The 27,779-nt window shown below is 39.5% G+C and overlaps 1 protein-coding gene across 1 annotated transcript; it reads right to left on the bottom strand.

The window, feature by feature from the left end:
- Positions 1-81: 81 nt before the first annotated feature.
- LOC121397309 lies at positions 82-27,382 on the bottom strand. Its single transcript, XM_041573928.1, has 3 exons — positions 27,067-27,382; positions 1,409-2,418; positions 82-1,326 (listed from the first exon to the last, which is right to left on the bottom strand). Exons 1-3 carry the CDS (start codon positions 27,380-27,382, stop codon positions 82-84), a joined length of 2,571 nt encoding a protein of 856 aa, XP_041429862.1.
- Between the last annotated feature and the right edge of the window lie 397 nt (positions 27,383-27,779).

Genomic DNA, 27,779 nt, shown 5'->3' with positions numbered 1-27,779 from the left:
TCCAGGTTCCTTGAGCCACACTGCTCTCCAGGAGAGCTCCCCAACCTTGGGAGGAGGCATCCGTTGTTATTATCCTCCAATTTATTGGAGCAAGGGGAAACCCCTGGACAAATTTGAAGGGTTCATCCACCATTGAAGGCTGACCTTGAGTTCGGGAGAAAGAGGAATTAACTGATTCCAATTGATTTCCCATCGATTCCAATGGGTCAGGAAATAACGTTGTGCCTCCCTCATATGGAATCTGGCCCATTTGGTCATTGGAATGGAGGCTGCCATCAAACCTAGGAGAGACATAAATTGTCTTGCTGAAACCTCCCCTTGGAGACAGAAATCTTCCATTTCTTTCACCATGCGCTCTATCTTCCGTTGTGGCAACTGAACCACATTGTCTGCCGTGTTGAATAGAGCCCCCAGGTAAATTAGGGATTGAGATGGCTGCAACTGACTTTTTTCCCAGTTGATTAACCACCCGTGAGATTGAAGAAAAGAAATTGCAATCTCTCTGTGTAACAAAAGGACTTCTGGAGACCCTGCGGATAGGAGGATATCGTCCAAGTAATGCCAGACCGTCAGGCCCTGTTTCCTTAGCTCTGCGACCAGGGTGATGAGTACCTTGGTAAACGTTCTTGGAGATGTTGAGAGACCAAAGGGAAGGGCCCGAAACTGAAAATGCCTGTGTCCAAGTGCATAGCGTAGAAAACGCTGATGCTGATCTGCTATCGGAAGATGAAGGTATGCATCTTTCAAATCGATCGACAAGAGCCAGTCTCCTGCCTGGACTGCCGCAATAATGGTGTTTATCGACTCCATTTTGAATTTTTGAAGATGCACCCAGGAATTCAGTTTCTTCAAATCCAGCACTGGCCTCCACCCTCCCGAAGCCTTCTTCACTAGAAAGAGTAGGGAATAAATGCCTTTTTCCCTTTCTTCCTGAGGCACTGGCACCACTACCTCCTGGTCCAACATGATTTGGACATACTCTTCGAGGGCTTTTTTCTTTTCTTGACCTCGAGGGATAGGGGAAACCAAAAAAAAATTCAGAGTTGGAACCGACAAAAATTCTATGCGGTAACCTCTTTTCAATAAATCCAGTACCCACTGGTCTGAAATTGACTGCTTCCAGACCTCGTAAAACCTTGAAAGCCTTGCCCCTACTCGAGCATCCATTACTCCATGATCGTCAGGAGGATTTCTTAGAAGTTGGGGACAGTTTGAGCTTGTTCCCCCTGATAACTGCGGAGTGACCCCCTCTCCAAGATGACTGTCTTGAACTGCCTCTGCCAAAGTATCTATAGTTACTGGCATAACCTCTAGCTCTTCCTGAGCCTCGAAAAAAAAAACCTTTAAAGGGTTGAGCCTTCGATTTTTTCCTTTCTTGCGGCAGGAAAGAACTCTTCCCACCTGTCACTTTTTCTATGACCTCTTGTAATTTAGGACCAAAAAGATTTTCCCCAACATAAGGTAGGTTACAGAGACTTAGTTTAGAAGCCGCATCTGCACCCCAAGATCTGAGCCATAATGCTCTTCTTGCCGACACTGATACTGCCATTGACCTGGAAGCCAACCGCGTCAAATCCACTGCCGCTTCCGACATAAATGCCACTGCCATCTTTAATTCTGATAATCCAGCACTAATGTCAGCTGTATCCGTACCTTCAGCAATCGCTTTATCCAAACTGTCGATCCACAAGGAGACTGCCTTTGCCACTGAAACTAGAGCTACTGCCGGCTTACATGAGGCTCCTGCCACTTGATATGCCTTACGAAGCTCCGTCTCCACTCTTCTATCCATGGGATCTCTTAGTACTGACGAGTCATCAATTGGCAAAATTGTCTTCTTTGCCAAATGAATCACAGGTGAATCCACTGCTGGGGCTGCATCCCAGTTCTTGGTATCCTGTTCTTTAAATGGATATAACTTTGCAAATCTCGTAGTCATAGAAGCAAAAGAAACCTTTTTAGCTGCTTTACCCCATTCTGCCGAGATTAATTCTGCCACTTCCGGAAAAAGAGGAAAAAATTGTTTTGGCTTTGAAGAAGATGGGAGCACCTTAGACTTCTGAGCGTCCGCTACCTCTTCTACCCCCAAGATTAATTTTATTGCTTTAATTAACGGAGGGATTAAGGTCAAATCAAAGGATGAAGATTCTGTCTCCTCTTCTTCCTCCTCAGAAAACAATTCCGACATTGGTTCTAGACTTTCCTCTCCTGAGAAATCAGAGGAGTCGGACTCCTCCCTGGACACTGAAGCCCCTTGGCCTGAAGGGATTTCACTAACAGGCGTATCCTGTAGTAGAAGGCCAAAGCATGATTTACAAAACTTCTTCCCCGGTAAAGGAGCGTCAAAGCAGCCTGCACAAACTTGAGAAGAAGAGCCCAGCTTCCTTCTTTTCCTCTGCAAGGACTCCATAAGGCAAGCTGCAGAGACAATAACCAAAAACCATTTGAAAATGACAGTGAGAAAAAAAAAAAAATAACTGCTAAGAGAAAACTAAGAGGGACATACCAAGCAACAAGGGCAGCTGTAACTGAGGCTGTAAGATCACCAGTACACTTCAGTACCTCCTGGTATGCTACAAGCAATACAGGAGAAAACAATGAAAATTGAGTTTTTACAAACCCGACCTTTCTGTAAGACAGGCATCTGATTACCTGACTGGAACAGAAAAACTGAAGTATCCACTTCCAAATGTATGCACTTTCCAGCATACAAAAATGGCGACCACTTTAAAAAAGCTGAAAAAACATGCGCCAGAAAAACGTGCGCCAGAAAAACGTGCGCGTGACAAAACATGCGCGCGACAAAACGTGCGTGCGACAATACGCACGCGCGTGCGACCATACGCACGCGCGTGCGCGACCATACGCACGCGCTTGAAAAAAACGTGCACTCGAAAACATGCACCCTAGGAAGTATGTTTGGTAAAAAAAACCACCTGGGATCTCACACACCAGTAGCGACTTTTTAAATCACTAACCTGGAGTAGCCTGTAATAAGGAATTGGATTCCTGCTGAGGGGGCTTCATGCGACAGTCTTACTGAATGAATAGCCCTCAGAAATCGCCAACCTTTCTGAAGAGTTGGATCTGAACAAAAGCCGCCACCAAGATGTCCCATGCTAACTAGAATGAAGACTAAGCAAAAAAGACAAGTAAGTGAGGAGGAGCTGGGTCCTTTATCGTTTTCTTTGGGGGAGGGACAATGCTAACTGGGGTATGGGGGCGGGGCGAATACCCATAGTATTGCTGACATGAAGTGGCCAGGAAATAATAAATATTGAAAAATTTGAGGGATTTTTTCCCATGAATTTTTGCCAGATAAATTTGAGGTTTAGTAAATGACCCCACTGGGTCAATATGAGCCCACAAGGTTCAGGGCTCACCAGGTTTTTCCCAGTGTCCCGCAGGTTCTGTCTGAGCCTGATGGCACATCTGGACTGGGTTTCAAAATATGCCCAAACAGCCCGCAGCAGCCTAATAAATAGTGACTGTTTATGGCATCTTACAGCAGCCCCTCTGCAGATTGCCAGTCCAGGCCTGGCTGCTGGTGTTGCCCTAACCCTCAAAACAAAGTGACCCAAGCATTAAATTGCAATCATTTACTTATGACTTCTAAATTAAGAGAATATGTGGCCCTATAAACCTTAGCCATTCAAATTTACATTCACCAAACAAGTGATTTGAGAAAGGGAACGCTGATCTCAACAAGAGGGGTCTGTTGAAATACAGTCCTTATTTTAAGATTTTTGAGTATTCCATGAACCAAATTGCACAGGCCTTTAGTTGCAACACTGGTAACAGGTTAATATTACAATACAGGTATGGAATCATTTGCAATTGGTCTTTATGTTTTAAAATGTGTAGATTTTGAATTATTTTGCTTTTTGTTAAGTAGCTCTCCAGCATTGAATTTCAACAGCTATCTGGTTGTTAGGGTCCAAATTACCCTAGCAACCATGCAGAGGTTTGAATAAAAGACTAAAATATATATAGAACAGAGGCTGAATAGAAAGATAAGTAATACAAAATTACAATAACAATTATGTAGCCACTTAGAACAATAGTTTATGAACTGCTGGGGTTAGTGAGCCCCATTTGATAGTTTGAACGCCGCACGCTGTCTTCATCCGACAGTCGGATATATGTAGTTTGTACCTGCGATTTCTCAATCAGTCCTATTATATTTTGCATGTCCGATACATCGCATACGTGTCATTGCCTGCAAAGGAATTGGTCCTCATTGCGCCGTGGAGTTCAGCCCTAAAGGGGTTATTTATTAAAGTTCTAGTTGTGTTTTTCCCCAAAAAAATTTAGTTTTTCGAAGGTAGCTTCAGTAAAAACTTGAATTTTTGGGGATAAAAAAAACATATTATGCAAAAAAGCCTGAATCCGAAACTACCAGCTAAAACCTGTCAAGGTCATGTAGAAGTCAATGGCAGAGGTCCCTTGAATCATTTGAAGATGTTTTTAGCCTTCATGATTTTCATTTTTTTTTGGTGGTTTGCGCTCGAAAACTCAATCTGTTCGAGTATTTGATTTTTCCCCCAATTGCATTTAATCAAGTTTTTTATATTTCGGGTTTTTTCATAAATAAGCAAACATTTGAGTTATGAGTTTTTTCGAGGTAGAAAAAAAACTCACAAAACTCAAATTAAATAACCCCCTAAGTCTTCTAAACATCACTTAAACTGGAAATAAACCCAATAGGGTTGTTTTGCCACCAATATGGAAGCTTAGGTTAATCGTTAAAAACATTTACATTATTTGCCTAAAATGGCCTTCCTGTAATTGGAAGATCACTAGGTATCATGTTTCCCGATAAGGGATCCCATAGCTGTAAAAGTATTTTACAACAGTGTAGTAACTAACCAACTGTTTTGCTTTTACATAAATAAAAAGATGGTGAGCAAGCACTTTCTGTGTTTTCACCAATTCTCTGTTGCTAGCTATGCCTGGCTGATTAGGAATGGCTAAGTCAGCAGAGGTCATTCTTGCTTTTTATTATGTCTCCCAAATGCATATTGGCAGGTGAGTGTTATTGTCCCATTTAAAAGCTCAATACTCTGCAACTAAATCCTTTTTTTATTATGTGTGTGGGATGGGGCCATTGTTCTGCTCCCCCTACAATGAAGGGCTTAAAATGTATATTATTTTGCTGCATGTCAACATCTGTTTGATCACTGCTGTCTGGGAATCAAAGGCACAGTTTAGCTGAGTTTATAGCATGTAACAGAAATATACACTGTAAAGCATAACATGCTTGTGTTAATGGAGCAAAATGCTGAGAGAATTGACAGTATTGGTGTTTTTTTTAGGAAAGTTTCATCCATGCCATATCTGTGTGGAGCTGAAGCAATTAACATGAGTGCAGAAGATCCTTAGAGTTCTAAAGTGACTTGGGGTAGGTAATAAATTTGGGAAATATATATTATCATGGCATTTTGCGTAGCATTTCTGTGTAAAATATGGTATAATAATAAATAAGCCCAAAACACCCGTGCGGATTTGGTCGGAGATATTTTCAGAAAATATTGAGATTAATTCGGGCATTCATAAATAACCCCCTAAATGTTCATTTTCAAGCGAATTACTACTCTAACAATATTGTATTTGTTGTAAGCCTTAAGAATGTATTGCCCCCATCTCTCTCCATCTCTGTCTATTAAAATATGTACATCTATATCAAAATAAGAACAAGTGATCAGTGTGTGAGTCTAGGAGTTGTGTAACCTAAATGATTCTGCAAGAAAATAGATTTTTCTACAAATCATTGAAATCCTGGTTCTGTCTTAGAAAGAAAATTAATATGTGAAGCTGTGTACTCTGCAGTCCTCAGAATAATCCAGATATTGCCTAGAAGCTTGACGTGAAGGACCCACACTCCTGCTGTCAGCTCGGTTATAAGATCAGTTGATATACCTATGGGTCACTTGGTACTATAATGGAATTGAAATATATGCCAGTCACGCAAAAGGAATATCTTGATGGCCCATTGATTATATCATTCAAGAAGTACTTGAATATAATTTTCTATGATAACCCAGTGATGTCACTAAAGGTGCCAAACAAAATTTGCCCCTGGGTCCTTCTTTGACACCATATTGAGGCCTCGGGGCTTTCTGCCCCCAGCGTGACAGGGGGGTAATGGACCTTCTTTTCAGTGCCCTATGTCTGTCCCTGATACCTCAGCACCAAGTTTGTCTCCTTTGTTTGTTGTTTTTGACAGTAACGTCTAAATTAAGGGTGTGGCATCATATTTTATTTATTAAAGAATGTTTTTTGTCTTTGTTCCATTTTCTCACATAACTGAACATCTGACAGTCAGTATGGCTAATACAGTCTTTAAAAAGTGCTATGTTTGAAAAAAATAAATATATGTTTATATGCAGTAAATGCATTCAAGGCTCTTACCCCATAGGGGTATATTTATCAAAGAGTGAAGTTAATAGTGAAGTTCCGCCACTAGAGTGAAATTCCACCACTTCCCATTCATTTCTATGGGATTTTGAAAGGCGTATTTATCAATGGGTGAAAGTGAAATTTCACCCTTTGATAAATACGCCTTTAAAAACCTGATAGAAATGAATGGGAAGTGGTGGAATTTCACTCTAGTGGCGGAACTTCACTCTTTGATAAATTTACCCCATAGTCAGCTAATTTTTTTAGCTGACTATGGGGTAAATTAGCGGAATTTCACTCTAGTGGCGGAACTTCACTCTTTGATAAATTTGATAAATTTGATAAATTTACCCCATAGTCAGCTAATTTTTTATATATAGTTATATTAATGCATTCAAGGTTCATACCCATACCATTTAATTTAAAAGATATGGAATAATGTGCTAGTCAGGGTACAGTATATAATATTTGCACAGGTACAAAAATACAGTTAAGCGATTGTATCCAGAGGAAAATTGAAATAGACATGAGACATCAATGGTTAATGGTACTTCTAGTCAAAAATGCAATATACATATCTATATATATATATTGCAATATATATATATATATATATATATATATATATATATAGATATATATATATATATAGATATATATATATTTAGATAAAGGACCAGAGAAATTGAGAAACTGAACCTAGTTCAATTTCAGATTTTTCCATAGACCTCTATTGAGTTTTCCTGCAATTGAATCTAACCCAAAATATCCAAAGGATGCGTATTCAACTGTAAACAATATTCCATAAAAGAGGATAGTTTTAGTTGATATCTGCGTGCTTGCAATGTTTCAATTCCAACAGGGGTATTTTGGTCCTTAATTTTGAAACAAAAGAAAACTGAGAATGGAGAAGGAGAGGAGAGAAGGGGAAAGGGAGAAATTGAGTATACGAAAGAAGGAAAATGTTGTGGGCACAAGAAACAAAAAAGAAACATGGTGAAAAGGAAGCAGAGAGAAAAGTAGTGGTCAGTTTAAATGAATTCGGTGAATATGGGGTTCAAGATGAGAAAAGAATATGGGTGAAGAGAAGTGGAAAGCATAAGTTAAAGAAGTGAAACAGTCTGGTTTAAAAGAAAAAGGAAAGACAAGGATAGAACAGAAGGACAGTAGGTAGAATGGGAAATGTGGAGAGGAGAAGACGAAAAAGAGAGGTGAAATCAAGGAGAAGGGGAAACATAAAAAGAACTGCACTGAGAAAGAAAACATAGACATAACAAGGCAAAAAAAACTGGCATGAGGTTAAAAAAAGGTCCTAAATACAGGAGTTGAGAAAAGGATAGAATAATTTTAAAAAGAGGATTTTATTGCAAAGGCATCATTTCCACATCCCAATGGCTCGACTGTACAGTTTGTCTCATGACATGTAAGAGGTACAACGTTATTAAGCAGTAAGCACCCCCTCCCAAAAAAAACATTTGTGCAATTGAACAAGTTTAGCGCTTACTTTTAATTACTTTAATTTGTAGTTTAATTTAACTGTATGACTGTATTTCCAGGAACACATCCTGCTCTGCGACTGCAGATGGAACCAAAGTGCACAGCTTTTACCTGATGCACCAGTTCACGTGTGTAGGAATTAAGAGAATGTTCCTGATGTCATTACCACTCTCTTAACCTCCTCTCACGTTCTGAATTTATTTTACATAAGTGCAATTGATAAGCCAGCACAATCCTACCAGTAACTCTCTGGCTGGAATACATTTTTTGTAGTTGGAGATGTTGGAATTCTGGAACAGACCAAAGGGGGAATGTAATATGCTTAGTTAGCACAAATAAAATGTCCACAAAGACTATTGGAAATGTTAGCAACCATGTTTGCATCCTTTTTGACTGATTACAGACCTCAACGACTTAATTGAAAAGTTTGCGACCAAATTACTTTTGTGAACAAATATTTAACGAACTCCAGAGCAGGTGTTAACATTATCCTTTGCTTAGCAGGACTAAGGCCCAAAGTACACAATTGATCACTATGTTCCATTCAGAAAAAAGAACATTGTTACCAAGCACATGGGAGTCTTTTGCCTTCCTGAGCAATAACTGACTACCTGCAGGAGTTTTGTCATACGCATCAAGTTTCTCATTATTTCTCATTATTGTGACCATAGCTTTTATAACTCTAGTCAACCTCAGTGTCACCTATCAATGAAATCACTGCCTGGGCCATTCCTGTTGTATTCTATAGCTCCTGCTTAATCTGCACAAACTGTAACAGTTCTGGTGTCCCTAAATTATAGGTTGAAATGTGTCAGGTCCCTTCTTTAATATCAAGGGCCAACCTGCTCATGAGCAGCCAATGCATGCATATGAATACCTATATTATAACAAAACCACAGATGAAATAACATATAAAATGTATTCTTTTAAAAAAATGTGTTATTCATAATATCTACTAGGTATTTTAGTATATTTCAGCTGCTTCACCTCTTAACATCCCTGCAAATAAATAATTAAAGACCTTGTTAAATGAATAAGCTTGCTGACTAAGAGATGACGCTGGTACCAGTCAGAGCCCCGCAGGCATGTCTCTAAGACTGCAGAACGATATTGAAGCTCACAGACAGAAATGGAATATATATATATATATATATATATATACAGAGAGCATAGACTGGAGCACTCCCAAGTCAAAATCAATGCCTAGGTGCTGGTTAGAAAAGTTGATATCAAATTGGCAAATAAACCGCACAACCAGGTCTTGCATAAAGTGTAAAAATCACAAACTTATTTATTTATCGACGTTTCGGCTCCAAACTTAAGCCGTCTTCAGGAAGACGGCTTAAGTTTGGAGCCGAAACGTCGATAAATAAATAAGTTTGTGATTTTTACACTTTATGCAAGACCTGGTTGTGCGGTTTATTTGCCAATTTGATATATATATATATATATATATATATATATATATATATATATATATAAAATGTGTGTGTTTGTAGTGTTTTTAATGGTGTGTAAAGCTGGTTGTAGGTGCAAAGATATCATTGTGCAACTCATGGGAGCTTTTCCCCTGATCTAGAGGCAATCAAAGTGTGCAATAAACAGGGAACACAGAATTCCACAGATGAGTATGTTCTGCTCAGTAAGAAAATCCAAACAGGCCATGCATTTTTTTCCACCCTGTAGTCCATCCTGTATCTGTATCTGCTACAAAGGTGACATTTGGGCAGATTCAATTTAATGAGAAAAGCTTATCTATCTACCAATGCAATTCCAGATTTTCCCACAGAACCAGCTCAGTGAGGAAAAATGATCTCACTGTTTACTATATGAAAACTGTATTAAAGTCTATGGTGAAAAAGTAGAACTGAGCTAAGAGAAATGTTTTTTCACATTGAATCTCGCCTATAAGTTTTCACGTGATAAACCATATTGATTTGACTCTGGCCCAATGTCTTATAGTTAAATTGACACCTACCATTTGAAATATCTATTTGGTAGGTCTATAAAAACAACAACTTACAAATTACAAATTCTGGTGGTCTCTGAATAGCTATAGTGCGTTGGAAACTGGGAATGAAATTCTGTGGGGGGCAGGGTCCTTTCTATATTTATACAAATGTATTAAACACAGAGCCTCCATTGACAGATCAAGGCATGACATTTGACAATCAATACCCCCTTGGAAAGGCTGCACTTTAAAGGCAAAACAATGTATAGGCTAAAATACGGGATGCAGTTAACCCTAGAGGTTACTTGGCAGCAAATTCAACTCTGTAAATATGATTCCGCCTGCATTTCCTCTCCCCTAGAACTGGAGACTGATTGAATAACAGCGTAGCTCCAGGGTACACCATGTGATCAGTGTAATGGGTGAGAGCATATCATTATAGTCATTGTGAATGGTGGACATTATTACTGGGTTGCCTTGGAGAATGGAAATAATGCGCTTTATTATACAGCATATAGATAATTGAGACAGAAAAAAAGAACCTAAGGCTCCCGCTTGTAACATTTATATTCAGCAGCATTCATTAACAGGTGCGCAGAAAACATAAACTTTCTCAAACCATAAAAGCTTTCTTTTTTCCCTGTTACAGATAACTCCCTGTTGATAGCGGGATCTGATTAAAAAAAACATTTCAGAAAGGCTTATTAATATTGGTTATAATTGGACAAGTACTCACTATTATTCTGTGTATGGATTCAAACTAATGCTAATGGCAGAGATGGCCTGGCTGCTTGAAGCTGATTGTGCACAGCAGGTATGTCAAAAGTTCAGATTTCCAAGCATGATCTAATACTACCTGTTGCCAGCAATGTGTCTGGACGGGCATGGAATTAGGCACAATATTCCCTTTAAAATCCAATGGCTCATTTATGAATTCAAGTGCAAGTATACAAAGTTTAGACAAAATGTGGACAGGTATACTCATACATGCCCCTTAACAACTTAGTGGTCACTGTTAGGGGGTTATTTACTAAAATCTGAATTTCTCATAATTAAAATTAAAAAAAAAGCTTGACCAAACTCCCATGCCCAATTTTACCTTATTTATTAATAAAATAACTTGAATAAATTGGATAAAATCTAGGAAAAACCCAAATCATACGTTTTCAGACTTTTTTTTCCAAATCGCTTGATTTTTTTTTAAAAAACACACATTTATCGCATTATCACGCTAAACCAGAGCAAACCACAATTTCTTTAAATTGGGTTAGGTACAGGGCCGGAACTAGGGGTAGGCAGAAGAGGCAGCTGCCTAGGGCGCAACAATTGAGGGGCGCTGGGCAGCTACCTCTTCTGCCTACCCCTAGACCAGACTCTACTACTCACCAGATTTAACTCTCACTTACGCGAGCGTCTGCGTCACGCAGCGCATACGCTTGTGTAGTCTGCGCGCATGCGTGTCACGGCGCCCCATCAACGCGCTTGCATGTGACGTCACTGCACAATCGACGGGGGAAGTGAGGGCGAGCTGGCCGGCTGGGTCGCCTAGGGCGCCCGGCTAGCCTGACGCGCCTCTGGTTAGGGACATCTCCGATTGATTTATACGTGACCTCAACAGGTCTGAGATCTAAGACAGCGGATTTTTGGATTCTGGCTTTTTGCAGCATCAGGGTATAATAAATCTCAAAATATTCCAGGTTTTTTTTCCATGAAAAATTTGAGGTTTTGCCGAAAAAACATTGATCAAAAAAAATTGAGTTTATTAAATAACCCACTTAAAGTGCACCTTTAGTCTGATTTCATAAATGATGTGAATGTGTACTCCTTGATGCAAGGGAACCCTGGAATACCCATTAGCCTGGGCATCAGTGCCCGGCCCAAAGTTGTGAGTGCCTCAACTTTGTCAAGACCCATCCACCTGCAATCTCTCTCCCCATGAACCCTCTCCCTATGAGGGGGGAGCTAAAATGGTTCCATACTGGTGTTTCTAGGTTTATGTCCCATGTTTATCTATCTATAAAACATAATAAAGAATATTATGTAAATGATATCCTTATAAATGATACTTAGTGATTTAATTGGTGTCACATGACTCACTGAAATGTGTGTATTATAAAAAAACAATGTACCCCCTGTTGTAAAATATGAGGGTATTAGAAGCAACCTCAGAGTTCTGTGACCCATATAAAAGCAATCAGCCTTTGGCATTAAGCTGTTATATGATCATGGAACTCCTCAGTGACTTACTATATAATATTCTTATATTTTACAATAAGGGGTACTTAATTCACTATATAATTATCTATCTCTTGTCTACCTGTCTATATCTAACCTACCTACAACCTATCTTATATACCTTATCTATTTAATTATATATGTGTTTTTCACATTCCTCTATATAAACTAAGGTTTAAGCATCTACTGTGTTATTATATACTTTATTATATACTTTATTTATGTGTGTGTGTATCTATGTATCTGTTTATCTTTCTATTTAATTGACTCTGTCTGTCTACATCTAATCTTCCTATAATCTTCTGTATGTCTGTCTCCGTTATCTGTGTGTCTATGTTTGGCTATTATACTGTATACTACGATCTCGGCCTGTTGATATCTGATTATCTGTGGTTCAGCAATTCAGCCTTTATCAGCTATGTCTGCAGGCTAATGACTGATCAGAAGGAAGCCAGATGCAATCCCTGGACTGGTGATGGACTTACAATAGGAGCAAGCTGAGTCCTGAAGACCTATTTAAAAAACAATTAGAACTGCTCAACCCCCAGACAATGGAAATGAGTCTCAGAAATCATCCTTTATTTAATGTTCTTTCACTGTCCCTTGTAATGTAAGGTATCTCAAACACTAACCCCAACAACCCAATCATGGCTCAATCTTCTGCCTATAGCAGCTGCCTTTGGCTTTGAGAGGAGCCCTCCACTACTCAGATGCTGCCAGGACTTAATGTGAGAGGACCAAGGAGAGAATTCTGAACAGGCTAGGGAACTCAAGGTATGCGAAAAGGACAGGGGAGCAGTTAGCGAGATATGAACAGGCATGGTCAATACCAGACAGGCAACGCAGTATCAAAACAGATAACAGAAGAGTAGTCTAGGTCGCAGGCCGAGGTCAAACCAAACAATGGCGTGGTACAAAAAAAGGATCCAGAGAATAGTCAATATACAAGCAGAGTTTGGTACAGGCGGCAATATGGAGTCAGGAACAGGCAAGGGTCAGGAAAAAGAACAGACTAGAGAAGCGCACCAAGGAATTATAGGAATATGCCTTTACATTGGGCAATAGGACATTTGCGCCTTTAAATATCTGAATTTTGCATCAATGGTAATGACGTTTGGTGTGTCGAAGAAAGCCAAAGATACCCAAGCCGCACGAACCCGGAAACGGCATCATTGCAAAGAAGAAGCAGGCGTCAGACGGCCCCGCAGAGAGTATGGCGGGTGTCCCCGCCGCCCCTCTAGACCACCAGGTATTCTTACATCCCCACTTTCGTATTCACAGATCAGATTGTGTAAGCATCATAACTGTTTGGCAAATACAATTTCTGAAGCACTGAGTAGGGACTGGCCCTAATGATGGGCTTGGTCTGGGCTCCCCAATTTGTTGCTCAAGTCACCACAACTTTCATAATGCTAAACTCCTACCCACCTAAATGGTTTATTGATTGGTTAAGGGGCAGATAAAAAGACTTTAATAGAAACTATCTATACGTTCTCTCAAAAGTATGAAATTGTAAAGCCATCAGAAAATATTTTAGATAAGTATGCTACTGTTACTTTCATGTGAGCTACAGTATAACCTTTCCTATCTAAATCCATTACAGACATGACCTAGATGCAAACAACATATGTGTTAAAGATGCTATTTTTTCAGGTGTCCTTTTTCTATTAGCAGATCCCATTTGTGATTTTATTTATATATTTCTTCAGTGTCCTCTCTCTATTGCTGTCTTTGCTTGGAGTATTGGCCACCCTTATGAGAGCATGAACGGGCTTGTTCATTCCAAGAATCCAAGGCAGGTCACTCTGGCATGGGCAAAGTGCCATCTGGGAGAGGAATTCAATCTGACTCTTGGCACCCATAGACAAAACAATACAGTGAAGCCTTAATTTTACTTACCTTGATCTCATTTGTGGTCCCACCAATATGTAATGCATAATAAATGTCCCTGATTTTACGTTTTCCTGGATTTTACACAATTTTTTCCTGGACCCCTTAAAAACATAAAATTGGGGTTCTACTGTGCCTGTTTTTATTTACACTGACATTTTCTTAGTTTTTTCCTCCTCTTCTTCTCCTCGTCCCATTTTGTGCTCTCCCTTTTAGTTGTTTTTAGACCAATTATTTAATTGTCCCTTTTGCTTTTTTACTTGTCGTGTGTTTCATCTTCCACTTCTGGTTTTCCTTATTCCTTTTTCTTTTATTTTGTATATTAACTATACATTTTATTTCATGCTTTTCCATCCCAAGACAGAGATAAGTGTCTGGGAGGTTTTTTTTGTTGTTGTATTTTTTTGTTTATGATGGTGATTTATGATGTGATTTATGATGGGGATTAAGTAGAGAATGGGCAGAACAGAGCATTGTGTTACTTATTAGATATGCTTATTAACTTTATTTCTTACATAGAGATTATTGTACTCAGTTTAAATTGTTAAGCAGTAACAGTACGTAGAATAAATGTTATATTCTTTCATAGAAACTCTAATTAAGAAATACAATTACAGGCTGTCTACTGTGTGTCAGAATATTCTTTTGGTGTGGGAGAAATATACTACAAGGGAGGATCTGGTTGGGTAATTTTCCCTCAACACCACAGAAACAAAAGTTATTTAAAATGAAGACACGAAATATCCACTAAACTGTAAAATTAATTTTACCCTTGTTATTCTGTAAGGAACCTGAAGAAGAGACAAGCATTAAGAATTACCCGAGCTTGGTTGCTGCACTGTGTTCAATGTGAAATTTTAGTTCAGGAATTTCCGATGATGGTCTGCTTTCAGTTGGTCTGTCTTAATTTCTAAATTACATAAAGGGCACATTAAGCAAAAGTTAATGCTGTAGATTTCGTATGTAATAACACTAATCCAAAGGAATATAGTAACATAGTAACATAGTAAGGAAGTTTGAAAAAAGACACACGTCCATCAAGTTCAACCTTATAGTCTCCCCTTGATGTGTGAAAGATTTGTGGATCATTGTCTATGCATTTTGAATTTCCATCATTATTAAATCCTGGTTTTCCAGATTTAGAACATAATGAATATATAATGATTGGACGTTTCATCTCTTCAGCTCTGACCAAGATACCACTGAAGTCAAAAAGGAACTGTATAATCTTATTTTGCTATCTGGATATTTTATTAACCACCCCCAAACTTGAATATTCATGTTTTTTCAACAAGTTGTAACAGAATGGCAGACAGAATACCTGTAAAAGTCCTGTATGCAGTTTATAATTGTCCCAGGTTTTTGTAGCTGGGAAGGAGACTTGGTGTTTCCATGCTTAGCTGCATCTTGAATATCACCAAGTGACTGAAGAAAGGAGCCAAAAAATCCCTCCTAAGAGACTGTGTATTGAAATGTAATTTAAAACATACGGATCCAAGCAGTTAAAGGTATGCTAGGCTCATCAGGGTTTGGGAGAAAAGGTGCAGGCTGCTGCAGAGGTAGAAGAGACATCTTGCAGCCAATTTGTTATGTTTTGGTAGCTGAGTAGAGTATAACAGTATTTTAATAGCAGGCTCATGCAGTCATTACACAACAGTAAGCAACTCTAACACCACAAGCTATATAGAAAGTATGCACAGTATATGTCTTGAGCACAGTGACATCTACAGGCCATTTGTATAAACACTATAGAAAGTTTAACAGAGGACTCTGGGACTCAATAATGCAAATGCTGTAAGTGCTGGACACATTTTATTTCTGTATACACCAATGTGGGTGTTGAAGCTGGGCTGCTATTCCTAATTTGAAGCCTGTGGGCTGAATTTGTTAATAATTGTTTATACTAAAAGCCAGTCAAAGTGCATAAAACTGTTTAAGGTGGTGGTGCTAAATCAGTGGCTAGGATAATTTCTCAAACTAAGTTGAGATTAAACCCATTTGAGATCTTTCCTTAATACATTCAGATGGAGTCAGAGAAAATTTGAGGTACGTTTATTAGTTAGTGCAATAATGATCAAGAAAGAGTAAAAGATAATTAAGCATCCTTATGATTTTTGAAAAAGTGCCCCTTAGGCTAATGCCACACTGGGCGGATTCTCTGCTGGCGGATAAACGCAGGTCAATAACCAGCCCTTCTGCTGTGACTCCACCCAGAGCCAGTGCATCGGCATAGGTTCAGACACACTGAGCCGAGTGAGTATGTACTTTAGTGTTGAAATCCGCTCCATGTGTCTACACTTAGGCTGAACACAGTGTGTTTATCCACTGGCAGAGAATCAGCACCGGGTGGCATTAGCCTTACTTGAATTATACCTTCTAACCACTAGTTCTCCACTATACAATTTGTTCTAGGCAATATGTAGTTGCGAATTAGCTAACCATTTAAATATATGAGTAGAATATATGAGGCATTTCTCATAGCTGTGTTTTGCCTTCAACAATACATAGAATAAATAAGGGCTTATTACTCAGACGTTATGAATGGGTATAAAAGTATGCCTTTAAGGGGAAGCAGTAAGTATAGGGCTCTCCTGCACCTTGCAGCCCATGGTGCTTTACCTAACATTTGAGCAAAGTGCAAAGTAGCATCCACTCCCTTTAATGCACTGCTAGTGGACGCAGGCAGGGGTGCTTTCAGAACAACGTTTACTTCTTTGCACCCCATTCTAGGGTGCAACTCACAGGGCAATATACAAAGGGCAAAAAAAGTAACAAATTGTGCCCTTTGCACATTGTCCTTGGCTTCTTAAATTAAGCCTATAGCAATTGTAGAAGAGGGTCATATCCCCTATGGTTAGAGTCTTGTTGATATAAATAAATAAATAAATAAATGTCATTTACCAGATTTCAAACATTTCGTCCTCTTGTTCAAAAATAAACATAATGTCAACAACAAAAACCCCAAGAGAACTCGATGAGAAGATCACCAGCCTACAGATTAACCTGGAAGAGCTTGTGTAGAATCAGATAGCAACGGCACATAACAAAATTAAGTCTCTGTTTTATTTTACTTTTTGTTTTGGCAATAAAGCTCCTTCTTGGAAATTGCTTTTTAATGTTTTATTATCGGAAGACACAGGAAACTAGCTACTGTATTGATGTAAAGCACCCGAGATGAGCGTACACTTCTAATCATTTTTGTTCCACTTTATTAAAGTGTATTTCTTCATAAAAATCATTAATGCTTAAATATAAATGCTTATTACATGAATGTGCACATATACTATACTGCAATTATATATAGATGTGAAAATGATTGTAGTAACTGATTTTATATTTAAGCGTTCCAAGAAACCTAGGAGCTGGGTGGCTGAGGTTTAGCTGACACAGATTTGACCCTGTGCATGTAATGTGATTTTGATTCCTGAGCCAATGATAATGCAGCTCTGTGTTTAAATTAATAACATTTTTGGGTATTTACTACCTTATCAATAATTATAAACAGTGTATGTAATGTCTGTTCAAAATGTGAAAAATATAAAACCATATAACAAGTGGTCTCACTACTTAAAGGGGAACTCCACAAAAACATAACTCAAGCTTTTTGAAAAGAACATAATTTCAAGCAACTTTGCAATATACATCAATTAAAAAATATGCAGACTTTTCATGATTTTGGTTTCTGACAGTTCCCTAAGCCTAGCCCCCTGCTCTCCTGCTGAGCTGGCTGACTACTTTGCTGATCTGTCTGACTACTATTATTTTGTATCAACAGCCAGCTGTCCTCAGCCTGCATCCTCCAAACCCCACAATTCCCTGCACATGTGATTTCTATAAGGAACAGAACATCACAGTGCAATGCATTGTGGGTTATGTAGTTCCTGCATGCTGTCTGTAAGCTGTGGAGAAGTTGTTACAATTTGTAACATCAGTGTTTAGTCCCTCCTTCCCTGCCAGGATTTCAAATGGTGCTGAAAGAGAAGAACTGATAACCAGCTGGATTTCAGCATAGAAAATGCCATTTATTCATACTTTTTAAAGAAACAGGTTACTGTGATGGGTATATAATGGGTTTCTGTGTTATGTGGGCCTCTTTATCACATTTTGGTTTGGAAGTTGGAGTTCCCCGTTAATACCCAGTCTATAGGTTGCCAATAATGACCAATAAACAACTAAAGAGTGAGAACCATCAAAAGTTAAATATTTTTGGGGACACAGAAAGCCTAACATGTTTCGTGCCTGATGAGGCACTAACTCAAAATATACAATGGATCCCAGTAGAAACTGGTAGAGATATGGCACATCCTTGAGGCAGTTTAGAGTACTCCCAGGCACACCCAGCCTCTCCATATAGTTTCACTCCAGTGCTCAGTATAGAGGTGGATTGGCATCTACCTAGAATACTCTTAAAAAACTTCATGAGGAAGTCACAGGGAAGGGATGAGTCAATGTCACCAGAAACATTAGATCAATGATCATCAGGTGGAAGTTAGGAAGGTTACAAAGAATACCTTGTAATGGCAACATGCACATTTAATTTGAATATTAACATAGTAAGGAACCTTGATGCTCTTACAATTATACCTGACAGCAGTAAAAGCAGTGAAAAAAATGGATTGAAACTGGTGGATTTGGCACTGATAAACGTCAGGGCTAAACTTTTGTGTGATCATCCTTATGAATCCTGTAATAGTTCCCCCTAGATTGGAGATTTTGTGACTTTTTTCAGTTCAGGCTAACTCATTCAGGTCCAGTGTTAATTCAGTTCCCCCATGGCTCATACCAAAATGACAGACATCATTTTGGAAATATATAGAACTGCTAGATACAGGTAGACTCAAGTTTTGGCACACATTAGCAATGATGTCAAAGCACTCAATCAAACATGAATAGGACCATCATAATAATTAATGTTAGATTGTTCAGCTTCATACTACTTCTCATCTAAATGCACACCATCAAGACCATCAGATACCCAGCATAGTGTTTTCCATAATGTCTACTGACTGCTAAGGTATGTATCAGCCATCATGTTTAAGTCATGTCAAGGCTGTTTTGTCTTTTGTCACAACTGCTGATGACAGGCACTTATAGGTTCCTCTGGCAGGCAGTTTTATGGCTATATGATTTTCATTAGCATTTATGCTTGATTAGGCCATGAAGCTACTAGACTGAGAAGAATGGATGGTTACATTATCATTTGAATGACTTTAAGCTGTGATTCAGTTACATGTTAACCTCTTTTAGTATGATATAGAGAGTTATATTCTGAGACAATTTGCAATTTGTTTTCATTTTTTAATATTGAAGATTTTTGAGTTATTTAGCTTTTTATTAAGCAGCTCTTGCACCTTAAGCAATCTGGTACCAAGGGTCCAAATTACCCTAGCAGCCATGCATTGATTTGAATAAGAGACTGGAAAATGAATAGGCGAGGCCTGAATAGAAGGATCAGTAATAAAATGTAACAATACATTTGTAGCCTTACAGAGCATTTGTTTTTTAGATGGGAGTCAGAGACGCCCATTTGAAAGCTGCAAATAGTCAGCAGAAAAAGGCAAATAATTATAATACTATAAAAAAATAAATACTGAAAACCAAATAAAATAAAGTTACCTTTATGGCAGAGACACACGCTGCTATTTCAGGAAATTAGTCGCCCATCAACAAATTGCTTCTTCTTCGGGCAACTAATCTCCCTGAACTGCCTTTCCACCAGCTAGAATGCAAATTGCTGGTGGAATGGCATTCAGATACATCCTAGCTGGCAGGAAGGCAGTTCGGGGAGATTAGTCGCCCGAAGAAGACGCGATTTGTTGCCGCGTGACCAATCTCTCGAAATAGCAGAGTGTGTCTCTGTCGTAAAAGTGAACCACCCCTTTTTTCCTAGCTAGGAAACCCTGAAATAGAGGTAAGGTGCGTAGAGGTGCAATGGGCAGGTATGATATTTGATATAACTTGCCCTATTTTGGATTTTTCTTGAGATAGATTTAAAAAAACAAAGACACTATTTTGTTCTGAATATTTTCTTGGTCCTATTAACTCTGTGAGGTTCAGGCAATATTTAATCAGATGAGAGCAAGCTGCCTTCCTTCCTGGGTGTAATGAGATGATTTGATTTCTCTCTGCAGATGCCTAAGAATTCTCAACACATTTCCATTTGTAAATGAGCAGCTTGTATTGAGGCTCATGTATAAAGGTTACATTGCAGCTGAGCGATCTGTCTTGTTTCTTCTGTTTCATTATATATTTTGTGTCTGACCTGGTTTTAGGACAACGTTAGTTTCTTTATACAGGTATGAAATCTTTTGTTAGGAAACCTGTTATGCAGAAAGCTCCAACATACAGCAATGCTGACTCTGGCTGCCTGTGTGAAGTGAAGGTATATAGCAGGCTATGAAGAGTAAATGATTCCATGATATTAGGAGCACATAATTTACTTGTTTCATTGGGTAGTTAATGTCACAAACCCATAAAACATTGTTTTCTTATAGCTCTAATTACAGTTGTTCTATAATGAATCTTTTTGTAATAAATTTCAGTCTGCACTAGAGTTGCCTCCAGTCTGGTTTTGACCCAAAAAGGCCAATATTTTGAAGGGCTGTCTGGGTCAAAACTGCCTGTCTGTTTTTCCAAATTAGAAAAACCGGACCAGGATTCTCTGAGATTGACAAGGCGATCGATCAATCACTAATGTCACCGCCCACCATGCCATTGCCCTACCCCTACCACCTCATCAGTCGTCAGTCAGGTCCCACCACGTTATTGGTCCGCCCCTGCCACGTCACCTCCCCCCAGCCCAGAGTTAGTGGTGGTGAAATGTGGCAACCTTAGGCTGCACCATGTTTACCTGTAAGAATCCAATAAGCCTTGCTGGCAACTCAAAACAATTTGCTATGTTAGTTGTTGGTGTCAAGGCAGTAGCAGCTGAGAAATAACTTAGAGTAACTTGCCAGCACAGACCCAGTCTGGGCCCCCCTGTACCCCAAGCCCCCCCCCCCCACCCGTAGGGTCTGTTTCTGCTATAGTTACACAAGTGGCAGCAACTAATATATGAATTTGTAAAAGTTACTCTACATACAGACATTTAGTAAAGCTCAGTACAGGCTAAAGTGGCTGACACCATGGAGAAATGCTAGCAATTAATGTATAGAACTACAATGCTTTAGAGAGCGGGCAACTTGGCTTACTGAGTTGCTGATATAGAAATGACAGAGGGAAACAAAATAGTAATTTTTATACAAGCATTTTAGAAATAAAATCAAAAATGAAAATGAGAAAACAACTGGAAAACAGTAATTATTTGGGGAGTAATAGTTAAAACCATTAAAGGGACAGTGGCAAATTCCAGGTTTTAACAGGAACGAGTCACTATTCCTCCAAATACTCTGATATTGCTAAGCTTTCCCAATGCAGGGGCCCGCTGCCTTTTTCAACCGGCTTACTAACTGTGACAATCTCCAACATGAAGCAACTTGCCATTGTGCTGGTGACAGGAAAGATTCTTATAGGCTAGAGGACAGAAGTGTCCCATGGTATTCAAACATTGCTGTATCCCAAAAACAAAGTCATTCTGCTGAATTGTTCATTTAAATCATAAACAGCCATATCATCCAATAAGTTCTCAGGAATATCCTGCTCCATGGAAGGCCGCCTGTGATCTTTGTACTGATACAAAGTCCACCAAACTTAAAAGAATAAAAGAATTTAATGTGTTCTTTATGTTGTAAAATAACATTGTGGAGGTGCTTTAAAACATTATTTTTGTGACACTGTAAAGACATTTGCCTGACAAGTTCGTGGCTCAAGGCTGCAGCACAAAACTCATTATAATTAGGTATCGGCACTAATGGCCAGTGGTTAGAGAGCTGGGCCATGTACAGCGCATTCTTTCTTTTATCTGGCACAATTTATAATTGGGCTCAACAGCTAGGTATTCAATTAAAGTAAAATAACTCTAAAGACAGAACTTTTTTCTAGTGTACTAATGGAAGAGCATGTTGTTACTTTCATAGCAAATCATTTAAAGATATGTACCTACAAATTGAACCTAACCATGAGCCTAGGCTGCCCGGACTCTTTTAAAATCCAGGTAAGGAAAACAAAGCAATATGGTATACGGAGTCCAGTGTAGCCAGGCATACACAGATCTATACATTGGGGAGACAAAACAACTGCTCACCAAGCGAATGGCTCAGCATAGGAGGGCAAACTGTACAGGGCAAGACTCAGCTGTCTTTCTACAGCTAAAATACAAGGGACACTCATTTGAAGATAGCAAGGTCCAAACTTGGACAAAGAAGACCACTGGTTTGAACAAGGTGTAAAAGAGGCGATTCATGTCAAGGTGGAGAAACCATCCCTGAACAGAGGTGGGGGCCTTCAACACCACCTGTCTGCTACATACAATGCTGTTCTAACATCTGTACCCCGGCAGTTTCAGAACACTTCACACATCCATTCATGCAAGTCTCACAAGTAACACGTGTTTCTAGGATTTGCATGACACATTGGTAATCCTATCACAGTAACTACACACAGGGCTAGGGCACAATCATAGGGGGCGCACTTTTAAAGGGATTTTTTTTTTCTTTTTTAAACCCTAATTTGCTTGGCCTTTAATAGTTTTTCAATTTTATACACCACCTGTTCCATCCCCCTCTTGCCCGTGATTTGTACTGCAGGCAGAATCACTCCCCCTCCCTTTTGGCAGCTGCTGGCACAGGTACATATTTGTGGGCAATATCTTGGCTGCTACTTGCACAGGTAAACAGATGATATGATGGATTTTTGGCTGCTGCTGGCACAAGTACATATTTGGGGGCATTATTGTGTATTTTTTTGGCTGCTGCTGGCACAGGTACAGATTGGGGGCAACATGAGGGAATAGCTGCTGCTGACTCAGGTACACGGGACAATATGGTGGCAGCTGGCACAGGTACACAGATGTTTGGGGCAATATGATGGATTTTTGGCTCCTGCCAGCACAGGTACAAATTAGGGGCAATATAATGGATTTTTTGGCTGCCACTGGCATAGGTACACATTGGGGGTAACAATATGATGGATGTTTTGGCTTATGCTGGCACAGGTACAGATTGGGGTCTTGGCAGCAATCTGAGGGATTGACTGCCATTGGCACAGGTACAAATGGAGGCAATATGATAGGTGCTGGCACAAGTACATGGGGCAATATAAATGGTAAGGTGGGAAATGGTAATGCAGGACTGGGTGGGGGGGCACTGATTGAAGCCCTTGCTTAGGGTGCAAAAATACCTTGGCTGGCTCTGACTACACAGAATCAACACCTCTGTGAATTTCAGATGTCCCCTCTCTGAAGAGTTACAATGTGCCTTTGTGATTTGATTAGTGGAAGGGGCAAATTCACCGAAGCGCCTAACGCTAGCATCAATTCGCTAGCGTTGGGCATTTTCGTTACTTTGCAAATTCACTAACGGACGCTGGCGTAATTTCGCTAGTGTAACTTCGCACCCTTACGCCTGGCGAATTTGCGCAACGGACGTAACTACGCAAATTCACTAACGCGAGCATTGTTCTGAACGCTACCTTTTACACTAGACTTCCTTCGCCACCTCAGACCAGGCGAAGCGCAATAGAGTAGATAGGGATTTCTTCAAAAAAAGTTAACATTTTTTCTAAGTCCCAAAAAACGCTTGCGTTTTTTCTATATTATGGGTGATAGGCTGAAAAAGATTGAAAAATTTTTTGGGGCTCCCCTCCTTCCCCCCTACATTTCCTAACTCATGGCAACTTAACTATACAGTGGGCACATGTGTAGGGCAAAATAAACATTTTATTTGATGTTTTGAAGGTTTCCCAGGCATTTGTAGTGCTGCTACATTGAAATTTGAATTTGGCGCTGTATGCAAATTAACCATCGCTAGTGTAACTTCGCTTCACTTAGCGAATCAACGCTAGCGCAACTACGCAACCTTACGCTACCCCTGAGCGCAACTTCGGATTTTAGTGAATTTGCGGACCGCTGGCGAAACGACGAATCTTAGTGAATGTCCCACGAAGAGTTTATATGCAGAGAACTTCCCACACCAGCCAGTTGAACTGAAGAAGCTGCTCGGATGAGTAGTGAAACATCTTTAATGATTACTCAGCAAGTCCAGCTGTTTTTTGAATTACTTATATTAGCTATAACATAATAATGTTTCAATACAGTATTCCTCTGAAGTCATGTTTTGATTACATATGAAGTAATATAAAATTAGAATGCCTTTATGTGTGGTGTAATATCTACAAGTGTTGCATGTAAGATTTCAGTGGGCCCAAGACAAAGATATCACTGGTGGCTGACACAGCCCCAAGAGATTTGTGATTGGAATTCCCTTTATGCAGGTGAGGTGTGGATCAGATTGGGGGAGTAACTCCTCCTCTGCTCCAGAACTTTCCTTGTATTGGAACCAGAGTCAACACACAGATGAAGCATCCAAAGTGAGAAAATGTAAGCACTGGTTCTACAATGTCAACATTTTGTGGTAAAGGAATTGCAGGTTAAGGAATTGCAGGTTAAGGAATTGTGGGTTAGGGTGTAGATTGAGTTTTTCCTGACCCGCACAAGACTAATATACTTATACAAGTTAGGGGATGGGTAGCATATGAGTAAGTGCGTCTAGGCCGCAGCTTGAATAGAGTGCCTAATGCAGACTGCTCTTTCTTAAAGGGAGAAACCACTGTCTAATCTACAGTAGTTTTACAATAGCTGTCTGTTAAATACAGACTGATTGAAACTTGTCAGTATGCCTGTAGCCAAGCTACAAGGAAGTGCAAAAAATAGATACTAGGGTATAGTATTTTAGTGAAAATGTGCACTCAAACACATTTGGTGTGATTTAGACTTGGGATGGGCAGCAATTAATGCAACTAAACAGCAATGTTTTTAAGCACTCACATTTCTCATACCCTGTGTTTGATTACTGGATTATATGAAAATTATGTAAAATAAACTGCCCCTGATTGTACTGGGGACCATAAAAATCCTTTGCGGGGCTACATCCAGCCTGTCATTCTTCAGTTGAACAGCCCTTCACTTGGTGCTGGCTTTCATTTTAGTGATTGGTTGAAGGGATACAAGTAGGGGCCGGCTGGGGATTGTGGACGCAATTGGACCTTGGGACTATACTCTTTGGATACTTTAGGGGCAGAGTTATCAAGGTTTGAAAATTCAAAGTAAAAAAATTTGAATTTCGAGCTATTTTTCCGTCTCTCGAATAGGCCAAAATTTAAATTCAAATTTGAAAAAAATTAGACTATTCAAATATCGAAATTTATCATGTACTGTCTCTTTAAAACTTCGACATCGACCATTCGCCATCTAAATCCTGCTGAACTGCTGTTTTAGCCTATGGGGGACCTCCTAGAACCTATTTGGAGTCATTTGGTGGGCTTTGAAAAATCTATGTTTTTTGGGGCAAATACTTTGTTTCGAATTCAATCAAATGTGCTAAAACTTAATTTCGAAAGATTCGAATAGGCTATTCACCCAAGTTATAAACTTCGATTTTTTAAATAAATTACAATTGGTCTTTTTTTATTCGAATTTCGAAGTTATGGGAGTTCAAAAAAACTCCCATTACCTCGAAATTCGACCCTTAGTTATGGGAGTTCAAAAAAACTCCTATTACCTCGAAATTCGACCCTTGATAAATCTGCCCCTTAGTATAAGAAAGCCTTCTCTTTTGAATTAAACATATTCTAGTATTTATACAACTTCTAAAGCGGAATTCAATATTTCTACATTATTATGTGGTATTGTGGCAGTTTGTTTTTATCATAATACTGTTATTATATTATTAATTATTATAATACCGTTGTTTAACTCTTGCTGAACTCCAAAAAAAACATGTTAGAAATAAGAGTTTGGGTACAGCTAACATAGAACTGAATTGTTTGTTTCAGAAACAGTATTAATTATGCCTGTTATTGTAGTGTATACATATTTGCCAAATATTTAATGAATGTGTATAGGAAGAGTTATGTTAGAGCACAAATGTGCTTCTGTGAGTCATAAAATGAAAGACAGCCTGCGCAATGTAAACATATGCCCACCTGTTTCTCCCAAGAGGTTAAAACAAGGTGTCTGTTCATCACAGGACTAATTTGCCTCCAGCGCAGGACCAAATGAAGCGTGCATATGTTTGCATGCAGAGCAATTAGTGCCCATTAGCACTGCGGTTTACTGATTTTAATGAAAGGCAGACAGTTCATTAGGGATCTTTCTATAAAGAACAGTGACCCATAGGTGTTAAAAAACCCATCAAAGTTAAAGTGGCCGAAAGCAGGGCCGTCTAGAAATCAAAGACCTCTAACCTGCAGTAAATAAGGGCAACCAAGAGAATACGCTTTCAGTGAAGATTTGGTATCTCAATAGGGATTTAATGACTGTCTTTATTGTATTTATGCCATACAAAAGACTGTAATATAAAACTTATGAATAAACCACAGGGCCCATGTTTTCTAGAAGATGCTGGTAGATGTACAGCGATGGAGAAAATGATTGGCACCTTTGCACTTTAAAAAGGGCACCAGTTCAACAATTCAATAGTATTCACATACCGTATATACTCGTGTATAAGCCGACCCGAGTATAAGCCGAGGTACCTAATTTTACCTACAAAAACTGGGAAAACTTATTGACTCGCGTATAAGCCGAGGGTGAGAAATGCAGCAGCTAAGTTTCCCTAAATGTGGCTCTTCTAGCTCAGAGAGCACAATTGTGCCTCTCTGGGCTAGCATTGTGGAACCCACAACCTCCTCCAGAGCCAAAAAGATGAGGGGGGGCAGCAGCAAGCAAATAGGCCAGGATCACCCAAGTGGCAAAGCTCTCTGTCAAGCATCACCTAATATCACTTGAGGTTCAAAGCAGCCTGGCAGTTCCAGTGCTCTCGGGTACCATATAACAATAGGATGGTGATAATAAAACTGTTTAGAATGTATGTGATAAATGTATGGCAAAATACCTTCTTCAGAAGAACTGCTGTCTCCATCGTACCCTGTTTCAGAGCAGTCACACTCAACCTTAGCAGGGAAGGGGTTAATCATCACCCCTGGCTAGCTTCTATTACCGGTACTAAACTGCAATGTTACCATGGTAACCCGTACCGCACTCTCTAATGGCCACTGCGATCTTGTCCACTGAAAGTCTCGTGAGAGTTGCAGAGGCTGAGCGAGAGCGGACGGGGAGTAATTTGTACCGGTAACTTGTGCAAGATTAATACGGAGTCCGGGAGGATCTGGCGAAGACCGTCGCAGTTGTGGCGGACATGTTTGCGGACAGTGGCGAGAGAAGAGGCGCTGGTCTGTGAGCGCTGCCTGCAGGAGCAGCCGTAACAGAATCCCAGGTACTGTGTGTTGTTCTGCAGGGAAAGCGAGCATAGACATTGTCCTATTCACTATTTTAGTACCTGCCACGGACCCCCAATAGTGAACCCGAACCTGCCCGCGGATATCTCTGGTGCGCATTGGCTTTATCGCTCGCTTGTCTGCAGGGTCTGGTCTGGTACTGACTCGAGTATAAGCCGAGGCAGACTTTTTCAGCACATTTTGGGTGCTGAAAAACTCGGCTTATACTCGAGTATATACGGTATGTATCTCTTTTGCTGGAAGCTGTAAAAAAATGACTTCACCTAATCTTATTCCACTCAGAAATTCTAAAATGGACCAAACAAATCTAATGGCGCCTTTTAGAAGCTGCCTGCAATATAAGGAGCAAGTATCCCATCAAACTGAATTGTCTCTGCATGAGAATAAAAAAAAGGGCACTCAGAAAATAATCAAG

This window comes from Xenopus laevis, chromosome 8L, assembly GCF_017654675.1.
Source record: "Xenopus laevis strain J_2021 chromosome 8L, Xenopus_laevis_v10.1, whole genome shotgun sequence".
Lineage (NCBI taxonomy): Eukaryota > Metazoa > Chordata > Amphibia > Anura > Pipidae > Xenopus > Xenopus laevis.
Note: the sequence above shows the minus strand (reverse complement) of the source record. Positions and strands in the feature narration are given on the sequence as shown.